At 38.9% G+C, this 27066-nt stretch overlaps 1 protein-coding gene across 6 annotated transcripts; it reads left to right on the top strand.

Annotated features, from left to right (window-relative positions):
* Window positions 1-908: 908 nt before the first annotated feature.
* CYLD (CYLD lysine 63 deubiquitinase) lies at window positions 909-27066 on the top strand. 6 transcript variants are annotated; one of them, XM_040570741.1, is made up of 17 exons: window positions 909-1111; window positions 4938-5590; window positions 6565-6867; window positions 7718-7823; window positions 8895-8993; window positions 9675-9791; window positions 11383-11762; window positions 13346-13511; window positions 14300-14441; window positions 15044-15166; window positions 16418-16509; window positions 17559-17625; window positions 18915-19047; window positions 19658-19766; window positions 20473-20591; window positions 21238-21454; window positions 21757-23154. In XM_040570741.1, exons 2-17 carry the CDS (start codon window positions 5084-5086, stop codon window positions 21777-21779), a joined length of 2703 nt encoding a protein of 900 aa, XP_040426675.1. In that variant the 5' UTR covers window positions 909-1111; window positions 4938-5083; the 3' UTR covers window positions 21780-23154. The 6 variants fall into 6 exon arrangements, with proteins under 6 accessions (XP_040426675.1, XP_040426673.1, XP_040426671.1 ...); XM_040570739.1 differs by lacking the exon at window positions 21757-23154 and adding an exon at window positions 23176-27066 and having other exon boundaries at window positions 910-1111; window positions 6565-6732; XM_040570737.1 differs by lacking the exon at window positions 21757-23154 and adding an exon at window positions 23176-27066 and having other exon boundaries at window positions 910-1111.

Below are 27066 nucleotides of genomic sequence, written 5' to 3'. Positions count from 1 at the left end.
TGTGGTCAGTACTGGGCCCCTCACTACAAGGACATCGAGGCTCTGGAGCGTGTCCAGAGAAGGGCTATGAGGCTGGTGAAGGGCCTGGAACACAAGCCCTGTGAGGAGCGGCTGCGGGAGCTGGGGTTGTTTGGTCTGGAGAAGGCTCAGGGCAGACCTTATTGCTCTCTACAACTGCCTGAAAGGAAGCTGTGGGGAGCTGAGGGTCAGCCTCTTCTCACAGATAAGCAGTGATATGACCAGAGCGAATGGCCTGAAGTTGTGCCAGGGGAGGCTCAGGTTGGAAATGAGGAGACATTTCTGCTCAGAAAGAGCAGTCAGGCGTTGGGACGGGTTGTCCAGGGAGGTGGTAGCGGCATCGTCCCCAGGGGTGTCCAAGGAAAGGTTGGGCCTGGTGCTCACGGACATGGTTTGGTGGTGACATTGGTGGTGGGGGGTGGTTGGGCCAGGTGATCCCCGAGGGCCTCTCCAACCCTTAGGGCTCTGTGATTCTGTTCACATGTCAGCATTATAACCCCGCGGTACTTGACTGTGTTGTTTTCTCCAGAGCACCACGAATTTCAGAAGAGTGGTTTTGAAATGCGACGTTTAGTGCTTGGAGTACGACGCAGTTCAGCTCGTTCTTGTCCAGCCCCCACCACCGACCCATGCCGATGCCGGTGGCCGCGGGGCCGTGTGGCCGGGCCCTTCCCGCACCTGCGCCTCCCCCAAGCCCCTCGCAGCCGCAGCGCACAGGCCCCGCCGCGCCGTCTCCCTCCGCCCGGCCCCGGCCCCGGCCCCGGCCCGCCCGCACAGCCAATGGACGGGCAGCGACGCGCTGCGTCACCCAACCACTCCTCCCTCCCGCCCTCGTCCTCTCGGCGACCAATCAGCGCCCTCCATGGGAAACGCTCCGCCAACCGCCTCTTCCCGACCTCCTCGCCCGCCTCTCCCCTCTGCCGCTCACACAACCTCGATGGGCTGGAAAGCCCCGCATCGCACCGTCACCTGGCGGCGCTCTCGGCCAATAACACCCCGAAGCGCTGGCTGTCGCGCTCTGTGATTGGCTGCGGGGACAGGTGGGGGCGGGCTCGGCGGGGAGCAGCAGGCTGCGTTTCACCGGCCGAGAGCGGTGAGCTGCGGCGGTTGGGATGGGGGCGCGGGGCCGTGAGGCGGGGCCGGGGCCGGGGCAGGTGAGAGGCGGCGGCCGGGCGGCGCCCTCAGGCCGGGGGTCGGGTCCCACCTGGCGGTCGCGGGGTGGCGGGGCCGCGGCCCGCAGCGCTCCTCGCGGGGCCCGGGCGGGCCGCGGGGAGCCGCCGTCGCTTCTCCGGCGTTATTTCCGAAGGCAAACGGGCAACTCGGGCGTTGTTGGGAGGGCCTGGGCGGCGAGGGGCCCGCAGGGCGGTGCTGGCGGGGGCTGCCTGCCAGAGCCGGCAGGGTCAGGAGGTGCGGCTGGGCGGCGGGGGGTGTCTGTGCCTTCTCTGGAGCCGAGCGAATTACCGCGTCTGGTAAAAGCAGCCATGAGATTGCATTTCCTTCTGTGAATCACAATCTCGTTTACATTGGGACATATCTGGTGTTTTGAAGAAGCAGCGTCTGATTTCACTCGTGGCTTGTGTTGCATTCGTGTGTACTCCGAGCTGCAAGTAAATTTACATGCTGCCAATTCTACTCTCATTTCCCTGGAGACGTTTCCTGGCCTGCTGAAGGACACAGCTTCGCACGCCAGCTGTTTAAAACTTGGTATTCAAAGTGAATGTTTGGTGAGAAGCTGAGTGCTCCGTTCTGTGTGCTGAGGCAGAGCCGCGGGCCTGCGCGCCCTGCCAAAACCTGCGGCATCTCCGTGCTTCGTGTGGGGCCGGTGCGGGTTGGGAACTGCCCACACATTGCAGAACAACATCACTTGTGTGATGAGGTGACTTGGTGGCAGCAGCCCTGGCTCAGGGCTGGGCAAAGAAGGAAGTCAGGGAAGCCCTGAAGTTGGGCAGCTTGTTACGGCCTGCCTCTGACGCTTCTTTCCCCCAAAGCGCATGTTATTGCAGTCATAACTGTTTTATCTGTTGCTTCCCAAAGCCCTTGGAGTGTGGAAATAACGTGGGTAGGAGGTGGTAGCAGCACGTAAACAACCGTGCTGGTGGTCAGGTATGCACCAAGCATCCTGATCCCTGCGCACTGCGGTCACGGCTTGTTGCTGAGCCTAACTGGCCTAGGTCTGAGTTAATTCCCTCTGGGGGCTGGTAGTGGTGTGGCTTATGTAGGTATTGGGATTCAATGAGAGTGCTTTACTGCAGTGTAATCAACTCTGTTGGAAACATCTGTAAGAGGTACCGAGTGTGCTTTACTGCAGCGTAATAAACTCCATTGAAAACAGCTGTAACAGGTACTGTAAAGTAAGTGCTTTGTGTACGAGCTTCTGATGTATTGCTGGAAGCTAACAGCCTTTTCAGCAAGTTGTTCTTTGCTGTTAAGTGCTGATTTATCACTTACAAAAGAAGGGGATAGCTTTTAGAACTGTATTTTCTTAGGTGTGGGAATGTGGTGAATAAGTTTCTTTGAAGGTGTTTTGTATAGTGATGATGAACTTGTCATAATGGAAAACTTCCTGGTACTTTATTTAGTACCTTCATGCAGTCTCTAGAGATGACAGGACTTTGGAAGACTGACCACATGTAGTGTAAAGTTATTGTTATGTAATCTAATCGCAGCTGTTAGCATGTTCTCCCACTGAATTCTCTACTCCTAAACATGTTAAGATTATGTAACACTGCAGCAGTGGACCTGCTAGCAGAGTAGAATTAAGTTTTTTTTTCGATAGCTGCAAACAAAGCTTTACTTGCTGTATTCTTCATTTCTTTTTTTTAAGCTCTTCAACAGACCTTTGTTAATGTGTTGTTTCTGTATGTACTTGTTCATATTAAAATCGTTTCTAAAAGTGAAAAGGAAAGGACTGTGATGCCTGTGATGTCAGAGATGCTTGTTTGCAGTGTTTTGGGTGTCAGTTCTGTGTGGAATGGCTTGTAAAAAGGAGGGTTCAGTGCATCAGTCTTTGAAAGCTCAGAGCATAAAGTGGAGCTATAAAGAATAGGGCAGTATGTATAGTTTCCTCAGTGTCTGGTAGAAGTAAAGGGAGGTGGCAACTAGACAGAACTTGGATAGAACTTGATTTTGATATCTGAGTAGACTTATAAAAATTCATGGTCATTTGGGTGTGTTTCCTATAGGAAAAAAAAAAACATATCCTGTTGTATTCTTAATGAGTTCCCTTATATAATGGTACTGTTTCAGTTTGATGTTGGACTTTTTTTTGTTAAATGGGCTTTATTCTTTGTTGATGTTCATGTGTATCAAATAAAAGCTGAAGAAAAATATCTTTTTAAACTTGAAAACAAATTGACAGTCTTTGTTTCATTACCAGGCTTTGTTTCAGTGAGGTGCTGTCCCTCAGTTGTGAATTATTTTGAAAATAGAAACACTTAAAACACGATTTCTACAGGCTGCTGCGGTAGTGGTGTCAAAGTGTGATACTGGCATTGATGATGAAATGCCCTATACTGAGGGGTGGAATGGCTGTGTTGCACAGGAGCCTTTTTAGGAGGGTTGGCAAGTCAGCATAGAAATGTGTGAACTCCTAGTGACTGGAAGATGCTACTTTGCTTAAACTTAAAAGTATGTGGGTGCTGTTATTTTTCTTCAGCTGAAACAGTTTTAAGCACCCTTCTTTAAAAAAAAGGTTGAAAACAATTACAGTGCTACTAGGTTGCTTCCTGATAGCCTCTAAAGCTGGGATTGAGCTGAGTAGGGAAGTGGCAATAGATTTAGTGGTACTTGAATGCTATTGGAGTAAAGGTATGGAGGAAGTGGGTAGCAAGAAGAGGTGCAAGGACAAAGTATTTGTTTTATTATTTACTAAAGTCCATAAGTAGTCACTGAGCTTCTCCTTTAACTGCATGCAAGCTAGCTGTGACATCACGGATTAGCAACAGGGGAATTTAAGTGAGAACCTATTCTTAATTTGTATGGCACCCTTTTCTCTCTCCATTGGAAGAACAAATCCTGTTATGATATTGCAGATTTTCCTTCACATATTCAGTATGCTCTTAACTGTGAACATATATACACGTATATAGCGAGTAACATACATACACATGTGTATCTGCTACCCTGAGCAGTGAAGTATTTTTAGATGTTTTTTGTTTAAGTATATTGATTGTGAGCTACAATGCCTAGGATGATATTTAACTAAGGCATTTTCTTCCAGGGGACTTTATTAACTGATATTTTTCTCACTTAATTGAGATGAATTACCTTTCTGAAATGATAAAAAGAAAAGCCTCCAGATTTTTCTTGAGAATCTAATGTTGCAGTGCTGACACAATGTAGTTTTCATATGGTGTTTGATGCTTACTGGAGCTGCCCATTTCTATTACGTAAAGAAATGGCTATAACAAACTGGTAAATCTTCCATTTTCTGTTCATCTGTTACATTCACACAATTTTCTGCTTCACTAAATCAAAATGTTATATGAGATGACAGCTGTAGTACACTGTCAAAAATAGGTAGTCACTAAGCACGAGAAAAGGTCTTTACAGCAGGAAGCTTCCGAGAAATATTGTTTGTGAGCTGGAGCAGGATATTTATTCCAGTTCATCTGAAACTAAGATTTCTTTTTCTTTCACTTGTGTGGTTCTTGTGTTTCAGTATGCTTTTTCCATAGCCCATTGCTTCAGGGAACCAGAGAAGGAAAGGAAATACACAGCATTAACAAGCAGAAGTGTGTGTGTGGTCAACAGTACTGTGGCTGGCTGTTCAGAGACTTGTTTTCACTGTCTTGGATTTTCCTGAACTATTTTTACTCTGTAGGAGGAGTGGTTGTAGTCACAGATTTAAATGATTTTTTGTTCTTCAGGCTAGCTGCAGTTCCCCAACTTAAATTTACTTTTTTTTTGGTTTGTCCTAGGTCTTCTGCTCTGGATCTGGTTCTCTACAGAATGAATACTGAATTGTGAACCTTCCAGTAGAGAAGATCAGCGTGTATATTTATATATCAACATCTTATTTTCTTTTTCCTGAAAGCTTCTGCTCAGCATCTGAAGTTTAATCACAATGAATTCAGGCTTATGGAGTCAAGAAAAAGCAAGTTCATCATATTGGGAAGAGCGCATCTTTTACTTGCTTCTCCAAGAATGCAGTGTCATAGACAAGCAGACTCAAAAGCTCTTGAAAGTGCCCAAAGGTAGCATTGGGCAGTTTTTTCAAGACCGTTCTTCTGTGGGACACTCCAGAAATATTCCTTGTAAAGGCAAGAAATTACAGATTGGATTAAAGATTTTGGAACAACCTCATGCAATCCTGTTTGTGGATGAGAAGGATGTTATCGAAATAAATGAAAAGCTAGCTGAGTTGCTTTTGGCCATTACTAACTGTGAGGAGAGATATAGCTTGTTTAAAAGCAAAAGCAGGTTAACTAAAGGCATCCAAATAGATATTGGCTCACCTGTTAGAGTACAGCTTCGGTCAGGAGATGATAAATTTCCTGGAGTTGTTCGCTTCAGAGGACCCTTGTTGCAAGAAAGGTCCCTAACAGGAATATACTTTGGAGTAGAGCTGCTGGTAAGTTTCTCGATGGCGGGAAGCATCATATATATTTTGTAAGATGAATTGAAAATATTTTTTTAAAGAAGCAGTCATAACAAAATCTAGAAGCATTGTTAAATTGTGCAATCTTCAGTCTTCTCATGAATATTATTATTGAATATCTGTGATCTTGCCATATCACTTTAGCCTTGTATTCTGCACATCCAGTGAAGATACAGGGGCTGTGTGACTCTTCCAGTGTAGAAAGAATTGCTTAAATTTGTATCATGGCAAACATCTGACTCAGATTTCTGTTGAGTGCTTTAGTTTTCCTTGTTCATGATAGCAGTGCCAAGATACAGCCCATAAACTTAGAGTTGCTGTTCACTAGAGCACCAAAATTCAAATGGCAACTAGCTAAGGTAGAGAATGTTGCTGTTTTGTGCTCCCAACAGGTATTTCTGCAAGCGTAATGTCTAGCACGAGCTTTTGAAGGGTCAGATTGAGGAGAGTGCTACTCTTGTGCCAGGAGAGTAATTTTCAAAGTTGTTAAACTTTTTCCACGTTGTTTACAATTCCCAGTAAGAACCTCAGGGGGTATCTAGGCCTGAGCACTTCTGAAAAGCAGCTCTCTTTATTTGGCATCTAAGTGAAATTTTGGAATGCTTAGTGTTCATGTCTACTATGAAGTAGTCTTACCTTGATCTGGCAAAAATTTGATGATAGAAGCAAAATCTGCACCTGAAGAAAATACGCTTTTCTGCGTAGAGAGTCTTGTGCCTGCAGCTGCTCTCTAATCTAATGACATCTTAACGTTTATTTCCATAAGATAGTGTGTATATTTGCCACAAATTCTGCCTTTTTTTCCCAGTATAATGGTAGTTCATCAGACTAATTCATACTGTGATTTCTCCAGGTCAGTGGATTATATTGCTGTTTTTGTAGTAGCCTGATCCTGCACAAAATACACTACTCTTTTTTTCTGTTCTTCTTTCCCCTCTGACACTTAGGAAGAAGGTCGTGGCCAGGGCTTTACTGATGGACAGTACCAAGGCAAGCAGCTTTTCAGATGTGATGAGGATTGTGGAGTTTTTGTTGCTTTGGACAAACTGGAGCTGGTGGAAGACGATGACAATGAACTGGAAAGTGACTATGCAGCTCCAGTTGATGCAATGCAGGTAGAACTTCCTCCTCTGGAGATCAACTCCAGGGTTTCTCTGAAGATAGGAGAGAGTATAGAGTATGGGACAGTTATATTCTGTGATGTCTTACCAGGAAACGAAAGTTTAGGATACGTTGTTGGAGTGGACATGGTAAGAAAATAATCTGACTTTAATAACTTTTGCATGTGTGTTAGCTAGTAAATGACATGCAATATAGAAGAAGAAGCATTATCCACAAGGTGCTTCAGTGGAGGCTGACCTAAAATGGGAAATAAACACTTGTGTCCAAAATGCCACTTGGTAATAATTGTTTTGGCATTAGGTAAATTAGATCCTATTTGATGCGAATGGTTTAGGAGAAATACTGTGGTTACTCTGAGGAGCCTCCACTGAGCTACTTGCAGTGGTGGATGTCAGTCTTCAAGTAACAAGAGCTGAATGTTTGTCTTGTGAGACTGGCTTTGTTCTGCCTTAAAAAAAAAAAAAAAGTCTGGATTTCTTTTTTCTTTTTTATGTAACTTTGGTTTGTTTGACTTTGTGTTGTATCTTAAATGTTGAGTTATAAGTACAAAAGTTGATGCTTCAAGAAAACATGAAGTTGGTCAATAAAACTTCATAAACTGGAATTTCTTAAAATGAGCTACTTCCAACTTTTTTGGCAGTTCAAGGGTTTTTGTAGATCAGGTACTTCCATTTTCTTGATTATAGTAGCTGTTAGCTAATGGTACTGAAACTGCTTTAACTTGTGCATAAATAATGGATTTTAGTGGAGGAATGCTTGTTAAAGTAGGAAATATTTCAAAAACAGAAATGTTTGTCTTTAAAGACTAATGTCTGACTTAGTTCTAAATGAAAGTTTGTACAGAAAAAATAGTTGCTGTCAAACCTTTCATTTTCCTTTCTACCATTAATGGTTAAGCATGTTCCTAAAGACATTCGTGTATTCTGTATGATGCGAGTCTTTTGTTGGGGTACATGTAACGTGCTTTTCTATTTCTAGGATAATCCTATTGGAAACTGGGATGGAAGATACAATGGAATACAGCTGTGCAGTTTTGCAAGTGTTGAAAGTACACTCCTTTTGCATATCAATGATGTTATACCAGGTATGCTATGCTTTCTTAATCAGAAAGCAGACTTTGATAACAACTTAGGCACAGTAACACGATTCAAACAATACTGCAGAATTATTGTATCCTGATTTCCCTTGAAATAGTTTCACCTTCTGTTATACTTCTTTTCAGTTACCTCCCCCTTTTGGTTACAATCTCACTAGTGGAAACTGGAAACCATTTTAATATTAAGCAGTATTCATGTCATTGTATAGTATTCACAAATCAGATATGCAAGTACATGAGTGTCTACAGCAGAAATCTTATTCTTGGAATGTTTTCCAACTTAATCAAGGAATTCAAATACCTTGGTCAGAAAGCTGTTCTTCTTTTGGCTGGAGTGTATTGACAGCATTATTTATGCATTCTGTGAGTAAACGCTTGAAAATTCTCAGAAAAATTCTTAGTAAGACTGTGTGCAAATATTCACTATTCACAGTAATTCACTGAATGGTGTTAACTTGTAACCGCCACAATCCCATGATTCCCGTTCTAAAGAAAGAAAAATGTCATGTTATTTATTAGTGCTGTATCTGAAATCAGGTGCTAATGAGAGTGCAGTCTTGTACTGCATGTAGTCTGTAACTGTTTCCCCTCTCTCTTCAATCCAGCCAACTTTTCTTAAGTTCACCTACTGCTTGGTTTAGTTGAGATGCATGTTTTTGGGCCCTCTTTTCTCTGGAGAACTCACAGGGACTCTTATTTATTTATTTTTGAGAAAAGAGCATTTGCTGTAGTTCTGTTGGTAGAAGGGGTCGAAAAAGTTGAGATGTCATGCTTTTGTTTCCCATAATGGAAGCATGAAATACACATTGAAGAACCTGAAGTCAGGCTGGGATGTTCGAGAAATAAAGGTAGACTTTAGAGTAAGTAATGGTTGATGTGATAGAAGCAAATCTTATAAACAAGCAATTATTATGTACCAAACAGGATTTTGCTCCACTCAGTTTTAAGACTTAAGATGCCAGACCTTGCTTCATTTACATTTCAAGGTGAATTTTTCTGTGATGTAGGAAAAATATAGAAAAGGAAAACTAATACAGTGTTCTTTATATTGCATCTTAGAGACTGTATCACAGGACAGGAGGCCTCCCAAGCTTGCCTATACCTCAAGAGGTGGTGGTGACAAAAGCTTGTTCAATCATAGTAAGCCAAAGGCAACAGGTATGTATGAGAAGTCTTTTTTTTTTTTTAATAAGATTATGAATTTATATATTTTTGGGAGAAATGTTGCCTTGTATTTCATTTATTATTGCAGTCACATACAAATAACTTTCTTTGAAGTAGTGAAAGCACAGAATGTTTGTATGAACTTATTTTCCATAATAAAGATGGTAGACTGTTTTCTGACTAGTGTTTTTGTTAAAATGCAGGCAATAGTTGAGATTGCTTTCACGAAAGCTAGTTTGAGCTTTAACAGAAATTCAAGAGTATGTTATCTGCTAGCCCAGTTCAGAGCTGCATTCTCCTTCTCTGAAAGTGTTTTGTTTTTTTCTATAAAAACAAAGGAAAAAAAATGCTTACTGTAAACTATCTCAAACTGTTTTCGTTTATCCATAGTTCACAATAATGAAAAGTTAGCACCTTCGGGGTGTTTTTTTGTCTTCTTTTCGGGTTCCTGACTTGGAATTTCAGCTTGGAGAATTATTTAGTTATGGAATAAACTACTACCTTATTGCAAGCTTAGGACTGTGTTAGCCTTGATGCAGGAGTTTGCTCCTTTGTGGAAAGGCAGTTCTGTTGTCTTGAAAGTATAGTAACAAATTTATACTATACGAAGAGAGCACAGCTAACAAACTGTAAATGATGATGAATCTCTTCAGTACAGCATGCGTTCTCTTCCAGGGTCTACCTCTGAACCTGGAAGTAGAAACAGATCTGAAGTCTTCTACACATTAAATGGCTCATCAATTGATTCTCAACCTCAAACAAAACCAAAACCTCCATGGTATATTGATGAAGGTAATGAGAGATGGTAGCCTTTAATGTAGGCATATCTTTTTCTAAAAAAAAAAAAAAAAAAAAGCGCATGTACTTTAAATAAAAGCAAGTATAAGTTTAAATTAAAACAGTTGGAATACATTGCTTTAGAGGAAGATATACTATATCTTAAAGTATCTCAGAACCCCAATGAAAATATACAGTCTTAATTGACAGACCTCTTTATTCTGCATGTAGAAAGTCACGTCTTGGAAATGTACGTGCAGCACTGTGGGAATGTGTATGTCTTGTAGGCAAAATAAAAGCTGAGGCATACAGCTTGGAAGGAAGATGTGAAGATACTCCTAGTAGCCAAGTATATACAGTAATTCTATTTTGCCTCTTTGTTCTTAATGTTACAGATTTAAGGGAACTGCAGTATTCTGCCATCCTAACTGATCAGTATGGAAGTAGGAAAAATTTGACTAATCATACGTGTGTGTATTTAGATTTTTGAGTATTTTAAGTTATTTTTGTAAATCTATCTGAATTCTCCCAAGTCTGTGTATGTGTATTCAGAGCATAAATGGATCTTGATTTGCATCCAGATCTAATGCATTTTTTCTTTTCTTGGCTAATTCTTCCTGAAGTGTGGCTGGCTGAAGGGATAGATACTAAACCAATAATGTTAATGTATAGTGGATACTTACAGCAGTAGTAGGCCCTGTATTCTGGAAACCATGAAAAAAATAGGTTAAAATTGTTCTTGGTTGCCTAACAGATTTTAAGCATGGAAATATGTTTAAAAATCAGTTATCATATTTTAAATAAGTACCCTATCTAAAAAGAGTACAGAAGTAAAGGATTAATTTCTTTCTACTTTTTTTTGAATGTTAACTTCTATTAATAAAACCGTGTGGGTAGAAGAAGTGAGGAGGCTTTTGCTCTGTAAATACCAATTTTATAGTAGAGACCACATAGAGAGATGACAGAAGATGCAAAACATCTGTGTTACTACATCTAGTTGTGATCTCATTAATCAAGCACTATGTTAGTCATGACTTATTTAAATCCTTTATTCTCTATGGACAGTGATAGATTCCCTGTGCTAGAACCAAAGTATGTTGATGCAGCCAGGGGAATAAACACTTACCCGGTTACAAATAATGCCTGCAAGCAATTACTCATCTGTGTGCAAGCTATAATCCCAGTTCTTTCCTTGGCTGTACGATGAGTTCCTACTAGTTTTATCCACTACAGGAATAATCCTTGTGGCTGTTAACTTGTTCAAACACCAATTCTAACCTGGGATTGATGTCGGGAGGAATCAGTCTAAGCCTTCCTATAATTCCTGGTTAACATCTCTTTGTGCTGCTTGTTTCCATTGGTTGTGGTAAAAGTGGTACGGCTACAGTGATGTCTCCTCAACCGCTTCTGTGTCTCCATTGCTAAGGGACAAACGTCTTCCTGCACATCCCCAGCTGTTAGTGCTTCCTATGCAGGACACTCATTAACTCCAATGTAGTTGCAGACACATTTATTGGTTTGACAGCGAAGTCTCTTCTTTTTTTTCCTCCCCTCTAACCAAACCAAACAAAATCTGAGTTAACGTCTTGTTTTTGATTCTTAACAGTTGCTGAAGATCCTGCAAAATCACTTACTGATTCATCTTCTGGATTTGGGCATTCTTCACCGCCACTGCAGCCACCTTTGACAAACTCTGTGTCTACAGAAAACAGATTCCACTCCCTCCCCTTTAGCTTGACAAAAGCATCAAGTACTAATGGTACTATCGGACATAGTCCCCTGTCTTTATCTGTTCAGTCTGTCATTGGTGATGTAAATACTACGGCTAACCAGGAGAGTCCATCAACAGCAGGCCCCATCGGTAACTCTCATGGTCTTGAAGCAGGCTCCTTGGCTGAAGTTAAAGAAAATCCTCCTTTCTATGGAGTAATCCGCTGGATTGGCCAGCCCCCTGGGGTGAATGAAGTATTAGCTGGACTGGAACTGGTAAATATCTGATAAATTGTAGTTTGTTTTAATATTAATTACCTGTTACTAGTTTTGGTTTTTAGATTTGGTCTCTGTATACTTTGCAGAAGTAGTCAGTCTGGAGGAATTTGTCTAAATGGGTTGCTATGTGATCTTGTAACATAGCTGAAGTCTTAGATGGGCGCTGACTTTTGTGGCTGCCCTAGGCCTTATTCTGTTAATAGGCTTTAAGATGGCTTTATGTTACTAAGGGTAATTGAATTAAAAGGACTGTAGGTGACTAGTTTGCTTTTTAGGTCGCTTATGTGCTTTAAAGGGAGTGTCCTTTGCTCACCTTACTGAGATCCCCATGGCGGGGAGGGTGGGGAACAGCTGTTTAATGGCTCTGAAATGTAGATCTACTTAAAACCTCCCAGGCGTAAGAGGGGAGATGATGATGTATGCCAGCAAACAAGCAGTGTCTGTCAGTAGAGTTGTAATACTGATTTTGGTAATTGATGGTAGTGATGTTCTGTTACAGTAGCCACATGCTTCATGTTCCTACCATCCCTTGATGAACGCACAGTTGCTGCAAACGTAATTGCTCTTATGTACTAACAGTTACTCTCTAGTTGCTGTTGCTGTGGTGGTGAATGGCTATCAGTGATTAATGTGTATGTGATTAGAGTCACAGAATCAATCATCAAGGCTGGAAAGGACCTTCAAGGTCATTAAGTCCAACCATCAACCTGACCTATTGAGTCTCATCACTAAACCATTAGGTACATGGAGTTCTTTACTTTGGCATAACTTTTTATAATTGTACACTGCTTTATCTGACTTTTTCATAAACAGAAAATATTTTTAGCCAAGTAGGTGAGATTGTGACTGGCATTCCAGCTGTTAGAAAAATCGTGATGCTTCTGGCTTCTTTGGGTAGAGCTCAAGCTCTAGTTAGCCACAGGGTTAGACTGCACCTTAGGATAGCTTGTGTTAAACTGGCGTCATGGATCTGTCTGCCATGTGCTTCTGCACTAAAACCTAGAAGTTGTTGGTAAGCAGGTAATATACCTTCATCATGTTGTCAGAGATACTTAATGATGATGATTTTTGTCCTTCAGACAGAGCTTGTGTTGTATTTCCTTGACATACACATTGTGTTTTGAAGCGGGTAGTTTTCCTGTGCAGTTCACAATCACACTGGAAGTATTCACACTTCCCAGTGCTTAGCAATTTTAATTGAGTACTGAAAGATGCTCACTAGTCCGTGTGTGTCCGTTCTACCTACTAATGGAATCTAGGGTAAGTGGCTAGCTTAGTTGAGTTCCTAAAGTTGACTAGGTTTTATTCTCAATCTTCTTCCACATCCTTCAAGTTTTTTTGATGGAATTTTTATTTTATTCTGGATGGAGTGAAAGGTTAAGTGTGAAGAAAAAGTATAGCTTTTAATTTTCTTAACAAATCCAGTTAAAGAACACCTCAACTGATGTTTGTATACCAAAATGTGGGAATGTTGTATATTAAGCTTCAGAGGACCTAAAGGGTGATTTATGGATATGTATTTTCTCATTACAGAATTGTAGAAATATGAGAAAACAGTGAATTCTCACTTTAATTTTCAGGAAGATGAATGTGCAGGTTGTACAGATGGAACATTTAAAGGAACTCGATACTTCACTTGTGCTCCAAAGAAAGCTCTTTTTGTTAAACTCAAAAGCTGCAGGCCAGATTCCAGGTTTGCATCGCTGCAGCCTGTCTCCAACCAGATTGAGCGCTGCAACTCTCTAGGTACCAAGCTTCTGCTTATTAAATTATCAGCTGGGAACTGACATGGGTTTTGGTTTCGTTTATTCCTGCAGTATGTACTGTGTATTGAACACTTGGAAATCTGTACAGCTATTACTTAAATGAGAGTCATGAATCTGTACAAAACATAAGTTCTCTGACTTGCTTTTTTATACTTTTAAAACAAGACAATCTTCATTTATTTAAGGAAATGCCATAAGACTTAAGGATTTCTTGTTGTGCTATATGTTTTCTTTACTGTAGAAATTGTAAAGTAGTCTTGCTGAAAATGATATCTGCAAGCCCAGCAATATGAGATTGCAATATCAGAACTAAGTTATTTTGTCAAATAATTTGTTTTTCTAAACACTAAGAGAAAGCGTGCTTTTATGATGAAAATTAGTGGTCGGAAAAAAAAAATGGCTTTAGATATCTTAGCTTTCTTGGATCCATGTCATTGTGCCTGCAACAACCCCAAAGGATGGGTGTCTTGATATTTGTAAGATGGTGTGAACGGGGCATTTAAACTGAGAAGAGAACTTCATTCCTACAGGATAAAATTAATTGAGTGCTGTAGGCTTTCTGAAGTGATCTGGTGTGCATTGTGTGTGGAATGCAAGGCCTTGTTCACTTTGTGGACGAGATTGTATCTCAGTTATAATAAAATGCTATTTTAGTCCAGAAAAGGAAAGCTTACACTAAGGCAGTAGCTTAGCTATAAAACATTAATAGGAAAATCTGAAGAGGGATAAAATTGGAGGCTTTAAAGTGTCTTTTGAAAAAAATTTCAGCCTTTGGAGGTTACTTAAGTGAAGTGGTAGAAGAAAACACTCCTCCAAAAATGGAAAAAGAAGGTTTAGAGACAATGATTGGAAAGAAGAAAGGTATCCAGGGTCATTACAACTCCTGTTACTTAGACTCCACCTTATTCTGGTAAGTTCATAATTTGTATCATGGCATCCCAAGGCATATGGGACATATGCTAGAAATGCAGAACACGCAATCTTTGTTGCAGTGATTGTCTGGTTTTTTATTACTGTGCAAATAACAAGCTTACAAAGTCATGCAGTACAGTCTTTGATGCATTACTGTGTTCTTTAAATTTGAACAAGTTCTGCAGGATTTGCTGCTTAACTTGAAATACTAATCGGTCTTCCCTATGTCCAAATTGCACTGGCCTTAGATATCTATACACTTCCTGACTGAAGTCTGTGGACTGTTGAAGGATGAAAGAGTACTTGGGGCAGGGCAGAGTCCGGGGGAACAATCTCTTAACTTGTTTGCAGAATCCTGTCATGGCAACTGGTTTTGTATTCTGCTGGAGTGAGGATACTGGTTTAGAGTGGACCTTTTACTCTTCAGTACGGCTGTGTTGTCTTGTGTCTGTAATTATCTGATTTTGAACTTGTTTAGTTCTTGAATTCTTCCTATGGCTTTGCTTGGCTTGTTTTATGTTGCTGAGGCATCTGAATAGTTCTATCTTCCAGAATCAAAGCAACCTTCATTTTTTTTTCTTTTTTTTATCTCCTTTGTAGCCTGTTTTCCTTTAGCTCTGTTTTGGACACTGTGTTACTCAGACCTAAAGAAAAGAATGATGTAGAGTATTACAGTGAGACTCAAGAGCTGTTGCGGACAGAGATTGTGAATCCTCTTAGAATGTAAGTAAAGACATAAACTAGTCTCTGGTCTAATATAAACTTTATAATAAATCCTGCTGTCTGTGCATTCCTGTTGCAAATCTGAAAAGTTTATAGCTGCTGCTGCCAGTTTGATTTTTTAAAAATATTTGTACTACTTCTTCATGGTAAATTTCATCGATGCGAACTACAAATAGTTACTCATAGTTTAGTTATAAAATGCTTACATTTGTAGTCTCTATTTGGAATTAGAATCAGCATGAAGCTACTGTAAAACTTATATGGAAATGAGTACAAAAGCATTGATAAATGTGGATATTGTGAATTGATGTAACTTATGTCTTTAATGTTTCTGTTCTTGATAAGAAAACTATTTGGGTTATCTTACGGAGTTTCACAATTTCATAGACTCTGAGGGGCTTTTAAAGTTACACTGATTCTTTCGTGTGGTCTGCAAGTGGCCAAAACACTCACAGAACTTTATAATTTCTTGGGTACAATGAACAAAGGGGAAATGGCAAAAATTATCATAAATTATTTGGCTTCATCCTAATTTTGTTAAATGTGCAAATAACAGTTCTGAAACTCTGTGGGCTGCCTCTGAACAATTCATTAGGAAGTTTTCTTCATGTTCACAGAATAAGATGATGGGTTCTGAACCCTTTCTTATATAAAGTGTGTACTCTGGATGGTTTATTCAAGGGTTCTCTGGTAGGAGCAATAGCATACACAGTAGCAGAAATCTCAAGTGGCTGAGAGGACAAAGTGTTACTCCTCTTGCCTTTCTGCCAGGCTTAAAACTTTCCCTCTACTCTGTAAAGATAGAGGAAAAGATGGAATGCTCAAAACACCAACTTCTTGGGTCAGGGATACAGTTCTGTATCTTTCTCAAATACTGATTTTTTTTTTATTAATGACTTCCACAGTGCTGTTGCATGACATTCTGAAAATGATGCATCAAGTGGTGCAAATCAGTGTGAAAACAAATCAAAAGTAGTTACTTGACTAATCAGAAACAGTTATCCTTTTAGTAACTGAATGTTTAAAAAAAAATGTTCTTAATGTTTCGCAAGAACATGGAGCACGGCACTGCATTTATAATGCATTTAGAAAACTGGGAGTCATATGAGTATGAGGAGTCAATACGTAGCTTTGAAGAAATACTGTACACAGTAATAAAAAGTGAGCCTCTGTTTCAACGTTTAAGAGTGTTTTCTGCTCCTCTGACTTGACTGCAAAGTAGCTAATAGCTTATTAACCCATTTATCTTAGATATGGATATGTATGTGCTACAAAAATAATGAAACTGAGGAAAATACTTGAAAAAGTTGAAGCTGCATCAGGATTCACATCAGAGGAAAAAGGTAACTGGGAGGTATTCCTTTCTTTAACTTTTGGAAGAAATGTACTACAAAGGAACTTAAAAGCCTATATTAGTATACCAAAGTAAAACGCACACATCTTTCTGTAGCAGCAGTATATGTACCAGAGATTTGAGTGACCACTGGTGGTAGAAAGGTTTTTTCTACTTCCTTGGGTCCGTAAGGAATCCCTTGTCTTTCTCTGACTGGATCTTTTTTCTTTGCTGTTGCTTTCCTGTGCCCATCTCTATGTGAAGAGAGAACTCCCTTCTAGTAGTTAGGGGAGATCTCAGAAGTGAGACTGTGATAAGGTTGTGGTCTGTCCTCTTTCAAAATGTTACTTTGCTCCCTTTGATCTTTCCACTGCAACATTTCATCATCACAGTGGTTATGTATTATTTCAAGAAATAAAATACATGTTATATTAGAAAACATGTTTTAATCTTTTGATCTTCTGCTGCATATTGTGATGAATGCTTTATTATGTGGCTGGTGTGGTTTTACCTGAAGAAATATTAAGTGCTTTGAAAATCAGTATTTATTGCAGTTGGTAGCAGGAAGAGAAATATACTAGAAAACTGTATGTCAGGGGAGCATAGACCTCATGGGAAGCTTGTTCTGGCTGCATTCTTGATTAGAGAACTCAGTCTCTAGGATAGATGAACTTTGTACTGCTGTGTGTTTTCATACAAGTGTTACTGTCACTCCGCCTCCCCTTTCCTATGTGCTTTCACTGTTGTATTTTGAAAGCTTTTATTTCTCCCGGGAAAAAAAAAAACATGGCGCCAAATGATTCTTCTGAAATACAGAGTATGTTTTCAATCTGTACTGGAAAGCCTTGTTGCCCTGTTGAGCCTGCCTTTTATTAGGGCCATTTGACACCAAAAGTGTAAATAGAGGTTAGTGTCATAAAAATGTTCATAGCTTGTCATAATCTTACTGTGTTGAAAAATGTAAAGCTTTTTTTTTCTATAAAAATTTTGAAACTTTCACATCAGTCTTGAATACTGTATCTATTTTTACATAGTAACAACACTTCATTTTTTTCCTAGATCCAGAAGAATTTTTGAATATTTTATTTCACCATATTCTAAGAGTTGAGCCACTGTTGAAAATAAGGTGAATCTCTCTTTTATGTTGAACTTGTCTATCCATAGAGTCTGTTGCTTTTCACATTGAGTCAACTTGTAAGACACTTTTGACTTGTTTATTACTGCTAATAAAATTAAATGCAATGAAGTTATATTCACAAACCCAACAGTGTATTTTGCCCTATTCATCTTTTTGTTTTAAAAACTCAACAAACAGTCTCATGAGAACTGGATGAAGATTCCCTGTCCTAGGGATGTCTGTGTGGGAGCTTTAGTGCCTTCCTATGCTGGGGAGGGGCTAGTGTAAGAGGACCTTATTAATGTGGCCTATAGCTTATAGCTGCTTATTTTTGGAACAAGCTGCAGAGATTCCTGATTCAGTGTTTAAGCCATGGAATCTGACTTGCATGTCAGAAGGTGTTAGCCTTCCTTGTTAGGGCTAATGCAAAAGTTTCAGGGGCTTGTCTTGATCAAGTTTTGCTTCTCTTTTCCAAAGTAACAGGTACTGGCATTTATATCTGCCTTCGCTCTGACAGTAGCACTACGAGGATTCAGTGGTCATAACTGAAATGAACAGAGGCAGGGGGTTGTTGCCCATTGCTGTCATTCTGCTAGCTGGCCCCTGACACTCCAAGGTTCCTTGCTGTATTCCATGGCAGCAGTGATGTTGCATTTTATATAGTTTTTCAGTCTTTTCCTCACCACGGGAGTTGTAACTGAGAACCGGGCAGCCCCCCGAGTTTGGATTACCCTTTTTGAAGAGTTGTGTTGGCTGTGTAGGAAGTCTAACAACACTAGCCATTTCTGAAATTTCTACTGAAGGTGAATATAGTTAAGCAGTGTAAATGTCTCCTTGATTAAAGTGAAATACTTCATTAAACCCAGTCAGATTTTTTTTAACTCCTTTTTGGGAATATTGTGAAGGCACAGAAGAGAATTACTGTTGTTCCTTTTGATGCTTTATTACTGAAACTCTTTACTTGTCTCTCCAATGAAAGCTGCTTTAATGTGTTGGAGTTTTCACTGTACATGCTTAGGAAGTATTTTTGAGTTGGTAGTATAGTAATGCATAGGCATATGCATTACAAAGCATGCTGCTTTTGTTTCCTAAATAAGTCTTTCTACAATCAGTCCACATTTAATACTTGATTGCCTATTGTTTAATGCCTTTTGTTGCTGGTGTTTTTTTAAAAGCACAACATATTTCAAAGTAGAATGTTGGATATAATATTTTATAGAAGTTAATATGTTCTTAGGAAAATATAGCTGTTGTTACAGTAGATCTGATTTTTTTTCTCTCCTGTAATCTGTTTTTAGATCAGCAGGTCAGAAAGTACAAGACTGTTATTTCTATCAAATTTTTATGGACAAAAATGAGAAAGTGGGAGTTCCAACAATTCAGCAGTTACTGGAGTGGTCATTCATCAACAGCAACTTGAAGTTTGCAGAGGTTGGTGACAATGGTTGCTTTGTTAGAAATGATACCTAAATATTTACCCATTCAGCAATAGGACAAAAGTGGGATTTTGTTTGAAAAGAAAATGCGAACATGTTGGAGTTGGGAGAACTAGGTCAGTGGTACAGGTTGCCTATGTTACAAAAATATTTTATGGTTGACTTAATAATGTATATTCTTTGGCTAAACAGACCGAAGTAATTTAGGTAAAGAATTACTAAAAGCTTTTTGATTACTGCCAGTAACTTGTCTTAAGGACTAATATTTTGAGATTCCTGTGTTTGTAAAAAGCTTTACGAAGGGAAGCCTTAAGTCATGTTTTATCTTTGTTTTTGCAAGGGGAGGAAGTACAGTATTTAATACTGTGCTTGACCATAACTGGAACTTAAGACATTTGACAATGGATTAGATGCTAGATGCCTGTTTTGTAGCTGTAGTTTTTTTAGTTTTAATTTTGTCTTGCTTTACTCTCTTGTTAATTTTGAAGGCAATGGGCTGCAAGTGTAAATAACATGAATATGTTCATAGTATTAGAAATATCTCTCTAAATTTAGATTGTTACCTATTTGAAACTCATTGCATTGTTTTCTGTCATTTTACCTAGGCACCCTCTTGCCTGATTATTCAGATGCCTCGATTTGGAAAAGACTTCAAAATGTTCAACAAAATTTTTCCATCCTTGGAGTTAAACATAACAGACTTACTTGAAGACAGTAAGTATATAGTATTGTGTTGTACAATGAGAATGAGTTTTTGAAAGTGGCTAACACAATGTAAGTAATTATATCGGGCAGTTTTCAAGAGCGTGTGTATGTTCAAAACTGAGTAGCGTGTAAACCTGTAGCATGTCAATGATGGTGCATGTTCAGCTTTAAGTCTCCCAATTTTTCAATTAGGCAGTCCTAAATTTATACTTGTCATCCACTGAGCTTATCATCCCATTACCTATGGGAAGACATCTAGTTCTAAATATTTTAATCAACTTTAACAGTTCTATTAATTCTTGCGTTAATCTCTGTTCTGAAACTGTCATTACCTTTTCTTTTATTGTCATGGCCATCAGCTTATGTTACATATTTCTTTGATGCTGACAGATGCAGAGGCTAAGACCAATATGATGTTTTTATTTTTAAAAACCTGTTTTTACTTTTCATCCAGTTGGTAGACCTTAAATTTTATCATCCTCTGTTTGCAACTTACCATTCTTTAAACCTTTTTCTCTTCTTCCACATTATATCAAAGGGAAGAAATTAAATACAGCGGTATGTTTCTGCCTTGATCAGCAGTATGGTTTAAGCTTTTTTAATATAATTTTTCTTCATGTAAAGTAATAAGCCTCCTTCCTTTCCATACCTGTCATCTTAGAAAACTAAAAAAGCCCCCCCAAGTGGGAGACTAATATCTTGTTTAAAAATGCAGCTCCCAGGCAATGCCGTATATGTGGAGGGCTTGCTATGTATGAGTGCAGAGAATGTTATGAAGATACTGATATTTCTGCTGGAAAAATCAAGCAGTTCTGCAAAACCTGCAACACACAAGTAAGCTGTCTTGTCTTTTCTCCATATGTTTACCCCAAACGGTATTCGCTGCAATAAGAAGATTGTGGTGAACCTTTCTCATTGATAGTAGTGTAACTGCCGTGCCAGGTAGTGTAGCCTTCAGTGGCAAATTGGGAGCTCCACTTGACCCTGAAACATATTTATCAAGAATTTTATAATAAAAATGTGGCAAATACTAAGTCTGCTACTGAATGCATTGGAAAAGTAGTAATTGCAGGCAGCTTGGAATCTATTTCCATGTGGCTTGCTTTAAATCATAATTTTACATACCTGCTACCTTGTTTGAATTGATAAATTCATGACACAGAACCATTTAATGTTTAGAGCTGTTTGGTAACTTGCATAAAGCTGTCAAAGTCACGGCTTGTTTTCAACTCCAAATATAGTAGAAATTATTGCATTAAACCTGCCCCCTCTTCTATCCTTAGATTTGACTTTTCTGGGCAGTATTGAACTAACTGTTAGGAAAAAAGAGAAGAAATGTTTACTCTGCTACTTTTATTGCAGTTCCTTCTCTGCTGCTATCAATCTTCAGTTCAGCAGTACTGTTCTCTTTAGCTTAGTCTGCCACAGAAACAAATAATCTTGTGTTTTTTTCTCTTCTGAAATATTACTTCAATTGTAGGTTCATCTTCATCCCAAGAGACAGAGCCATAAATTCAATCTGTTGTCACTCCCTAAAGACCTGCCAGACTGGGATTGGCGACATGGCTGCATCCCATACCAGAAGATGGAGTTGTTTGCTGTTCTCTGCATAGAAACAAGCCACTATGTAGCTTTTGTTAAGTATGGGAGGGATGACTCCGCCTGGCTTTTCTTTGACAGCATGGCAGATCGGGATGGTACATCTTCTTCAATTTATTATCTTATTCATTTTTTTTACTTGTATTACTGTTCTAAATTGTAGTGCCAATTTCATTATTTCATTACATCTGTGAATACTAGTATCATCTAACTTGAGGTATTTAGTGCTGAGACATGAATTGACTCAGCTTTTCCTCAGCACGCTGATTTCATAGCAGCCTGAATGTGTACGGTCTGAATTTCACCTAAATTGGATGCTTTAGTAGTAAGTAGATGCTACCAGAATAATTGCAGAAGCTTTCCAGCAAGGCTCTTCATGGCTTTTTCTATATTTTGCAAGTTTGGCAGAGGGAACGTCTTTAAAATACCGAGCTGCAGGAATGTGTTCATTCAATTTACTTTTAAGTGGATGTACACGATTATCAAGTAGTATTTCAAATATCATTTTTACTGGTTTTGCTTAAATGAGTTAGTATAATTTTCTTGGGGATAACAAATAATGTTGCAAAATCTATGCCACTTCTCTGAATCTCTTTAGAATCAGTGAAAAACTTACCTTGTAATAATACAAGTATCATTAATCAGGTGTTCTCTTAGATACTGCTGCATTAAGTAGTGTTTAAATAAAGGACTGTGTTTAGTTCTGATGCCTGCAAAAAAACAGTAATAAGTACAGTGTCGGACTCTTTCTATCAGTTCTGTGCCTGCAGAGGTCTTGAGTCCCTGTATGTTATGGTGTGACTTATTTTTTTTTTGGAGTGAGAAGAAGAATTATGCTTCCTGCTGAAAATGAGAAACTGCTACAAGGCTTAAGGTCTCTTTCTTAACACCCGCAAGGCAATCTAGCTTTGTTTTGAAGTGCTCAAAATGTGTATGACTTAAGTCTGTTAAGAAACACCATATTTCAGGAAATGTAATTCACATGAGATGCTGCTGATCTTAGTTGTTTTTTTGTATCACAAATATTTTTCTTCAGCTGGTATTATAAACTAAAGTGTCTCCTGGAGAACAGTGTCATGGATGGCTGTAGTTATGTTTCAATTTACTGGTTTTTGCATTGAAAATGGCCATGAGCAAACTCTGCCTTAGTTATATAAGTCAGGTACAGACACTCATGGCTTATAAATTCATCAGCTGTTATTAGGTGTCATTTTAGTAACAAATTCAGTAGCACGTGAGATGGAGTTTATATGCAAGTCACTCTTGTGAGGTTGTACACAACTTTTAGCGTTAATGAATACCCAGAGTGCTCTTTCTGGTGGGGTTCATGTGTGGTGGTTGTGTGGGTTTTTGTTTGTTTGGTGATAGGGCAATCAAACTTGGGAAGCAAATCTTCTGAGTAAGAAGATAAATACCTTGCCATTTTTTCTTACACAGACGAGTATTTCAAATATATAAAAGATGCTCTGTTAGAAAAGCAAATACTTGTTCTTGATGTTACTTTTTCATGATGCTTTGAAGTCCTTGTGCAGAAGGAATTATGCAGTAATTCTTTAAAGACTAAATCTAATGTCAGTTGGTTGAGTTGAGATTTTTTGGACACTACAGATATTCTGATAAGTCGTAATTTTTCTTGGACACTTATGCTTTTTGTGTGTGTACCCTGAGGTAGTCCAGAATGAAACATTTACCTTCTTTAGAAGGCCTTTCCAAGAATTGTTGATGCTGTCGTAATTAAAGTAAATTATAAAGAATAAATATATATCCTAATAGATGTAGATGGTATCCTAATCTTTCTTTCTTTCCTTATACGTAATAGGAGGTCAGAATGGCTTTAACATTCCACAGGTTACACCATGTCCAGAAGTTGGTGAATACCTGAAGATGTCTCTAGAAGAACTACATTCACTGGATTCCAGAAAAATTCAAGGATGTGCACGAAGACTGCTTTGTGATGCTTACATGTGCATGTATCAAAGTCCAACGATGAGTTTATACAAATGAACAATGTCCTCTGGAAAACTGAAGAAACAGTAAAGAGATTTCTACTGTTGCGTTTGCTGCATTTTTTGGTTAGTTTTAATGCAACCGTTGCTGGCAATGGATGCGATGACAAGGAAGAAGTGGACTCTGAGAACAAAAGGATTACTGTTCCAAAAACTACATGTGGAGTTCTGTAATTGAAGTATTTAAGCATTTTGCACTCTAGGAAGTGTGCTTGTGTGTGTTTGTTTTATAAACAAAGTCTAAATGAAGTTACTAAAACTTAAAGCTTTAAGTGCATTGATAATATACAGACTTTTAAAAAAAAAAATCTTTAAAGTGGAGTTTTATCAGGAGAAGCCTCCTTAGTCCATTGAGAGTGTAAAGATGCAGTGCTATTGCGCAGTGTATTTCTATGGACTAAGGATGAGTGTCGTATTTCTTTCTCCTCTCCCACCTTCCCCAGCACTGCTCCTCACCCTTGATCTTTTCAGCACCGTAGATTCTCTCTTCAAGAGAGAACTTCAGTTTTAAGAACACAGATTTTAAAGTGTTCATTGTAATTAATTCTGTCCTGTTAGCTGTTCATTACTGCATTCTCTTCAGTTCATGCGTTTATATCTCTGAAAAATTCACATCCATTTAAATATCTGAATTCCTGTCTTGTGAAAATCAAGCACACCGATTTGCTGTTTAAGTTGAGATTTTTGGAGAGAGAAAGAGGAGAAAGAAGAAGAAGGTTTTGAGGGGAAGTGTAATGGCTGAAACAAAACTACCAATGCAAGGTAACATCTTTTCCTAACTGTATTTTTAAAGGAAGCAGACTGGAACAACAACAACATCAACTGTGTACAAATGGTTGGAGGACAAAACAATAAAATAGAGAATTGCCTCAGGGAATGTTACAGAAGTGGACTCTGGTTCTTGGTGAAACAACACTGACTTTTATACAGTACATTAAGCTACTGCCTGGGAATATGTTACACATCTGACTCTTCATTTCAGGATTATTAATGACTATTAAAAATCTCTGGAAAGATGAAACCAGAAATAAAAGTAGATAAGAGTTTTACTGTATACCAAGTACCTAATGAGAACTAACTCAAAGCTGCAAAACCTGTATTGGTGTAAAATATTATTGGTTAGAACCAAGTTTATTGGTTCTTGTTTGTAATGAAATACTGTTGTTTTAGCTGCTTTTTTTAGCTACTGCTGTCTACTCTGACTAGCAAACATTATATATATATGTATATACACACAGTAAAATCTGGCTGTACAAACATGATAAATTGCATATAGAGAGCGCTGTACATTTTCAACTTCTAGGAAGCTTTCCATACAAAAGCATCTTATGTGGGATTGAGTCTGTAGAAGGAAAGGTCACAAAATGTAAGAGGAAAAGTCATGTGTTTCATTGTTGTAAAGACAAGGGAGAGTGATCCTATGTTGTAGAAAGTGTTACTTTGTGCTTCTTGGGAGAAGAAAAAAAAAAAACCTAAAATGTGTATTTGGCACATGCTGTACCACAGTGTTGTACTAGAGCAAGATATGAAAATTACGCTTGAAGTAGCTAGCTGTCAGCTCTAAGAAATGTAGGTATGTTGAGAGTGTTGATCTGTTCCGTTGGCTGCTGATGAAGTGTGTTTTAACTTTTCACTGTGAAGAGCAAGGGAAGTTCTTTAAGTGTCACTGCTGCTTTTGCCTCTAATCGTCTGGATTCCACCATCCCATGCCTTACTTACCTAGTCTGTGCTCTTTGGCAAAACTCTGATTCTCTAGTGTCAGTAGTACTTTGAGCTCTTGAACTGTTTCTCTCCTGAAAAATTTCAGTAAAGCTTTAGGTGATGGATTCTGTACGTAAACAGCTGTCACTAGAAGGGGTTATTGTCCATGGGCTCTTAGGCTGTGTACCAGCCTGCTCTGGAAAAGCAGCTGCATGCACTTACATGTCTTGACAAAGATGCCACAGAAGCACTGCAAGGGAATACAAGCTGTGTGGTCTCTTTTTAACCTTCTGTTTATTAATGTAACGTGAGCATGAGGTATGATCATCCTTCCTTTTGGCTGCGTATTGAAGATATGCAAGATCATGCCCCTTTGTGACTGAACCTGAAAGTACTTGCAAGTAGCAAACGTAAAGGCTTTACAGATGGACAAGCACAAGCCCATGTAAAAATGCGACCAGTCTGGATTTCTTCTCCCTAGATTTACTTTTCACTTTTCCCTATGCATTACACTTCATATGGCATAACAGCAGCCTTCTGCTCTTGAATCAGCTGCTTCTCCTGCCTCCATCTCCCTGCCTTCATCTGTACTGAAAGCTACTAAAGTTGTAGGTAAGCCTTACCTCTTCCTGCTGTAATTCAGAGACCGTTGGAACAGCTGTGGCTGGAGGGGAGGCTTGGGCCTGGCAACCACATTAAATTTTTCTAGATGAATAATCCTGTAGCAAAGTATAATCAACTGTTTTTCACAAATGCAACTATCCAATGATCCCCTTTTTTTTTTCAGAATGCATATTTTATTAGCAGAAGTATATTAAAATAGATATGTGTACATATCACTCTTGGCTTCTTGACTCTAATCTTCTGGTCTTAGACTGGAAATGTAGAAGTGTGAACTTTTACTGGGGTATGTGCAGAACACACAAAAAACAGTTTAAATGCATTACTGTGCATGCTTCTTGGTGGCAAATACTGCATTTTTGAAATGCAGACAATGTTTTTCAGCCTGCATTTTGTACAACTTCATTTTGTAAAACCGCAACTAGTTTTGCAAACGGTGTGTGACTACATGGTTAGTTTATTGCTCATGAGCTAAGAGGGCAGGGATGTATTCTATGGAATTAAAAAAAAAAAAATTTTTTTGATAAGTGAGTCTTTTTCCTTTTAATCTAAAAATCTTTTAAGTATTACTTCAGATCCAATGCAATACTTAAAGTATTAATCTGGCAATGTAAATGAAATGGAAACTAATGTAATGAAAATGGAAACTAACCCTAATTTTGGTTTTCTTTCTCAGAAAAGGATTATGCAGGAGAAAAAAACTCACTGTGAAAGGAAACTTGTAAAATAAGTCATACAATAGGGTGATAAACTGTTTTTTGCCTTCAGCATATATTGATGGGGAATTGAGTAAGGTAGTTTGAAGAAAGCGCCTGTATTTTAACACATCCACTGCTGGTAAATGTAATGCCCAAAGGTTCCAGTGACTAAGCACCCACCTTTTATGTATTTAATGCATTTGGAACCTCCCTTTCAGTTTTCTCTTTTTTTTTTAAATACGGTGGACATACCCATAAATTGACAGCAGTTAGATGATTGCTTCATGGGTTTGCCTCTTAAGCATTGCTAACAATGGTCTTATACTTAGGAGCCACAGTTTGTATGTGTTTTGCTAACAGCATGTAAAAAAAACAGAAGCATCTTTTCTTACCTCGGGAGAAAAAAAATGCACTCCTGGACAACTCTCAGCCTCTAATCTGCTTTTTTTTTTTTTTTAAACAGCTTTACATTTCACATCAGTGGAAAATTGAACAAATCGCTGCAGTACTTAATGCTTATTTTGAACCTACGCGATAGAAAGAAAAGGTATTACTTAAAGGTGATACCTTACACATTGCTGTAAAACAAAGGCAAACAAACAAAAAAAAAAACACCACCAAAACCAAAGCACCATAGGCTACATCAGAATGTTGGTATCTTTAGCTGTTGGAGGCAACTGGAGG

Source organism: Cygnus olor, chromosome 12, assembly GCF_009769625.2.
Source record: "Cygnus olor isolate bCygOlo1 chromosome 12, bCygOlo1.pri.v2, whole genome shotgun sequence".
Taxonomy (NCBI): Eukaryota; Metazoa; Chordata; class Aves; order Anseriformes; family Anatidae; genus Cygnus; species Cygnus olor.
Note: the sequence above shows the minus strand (reverse complement) of the source record. Positions and strands in the feature narration are given on the sequence as shown.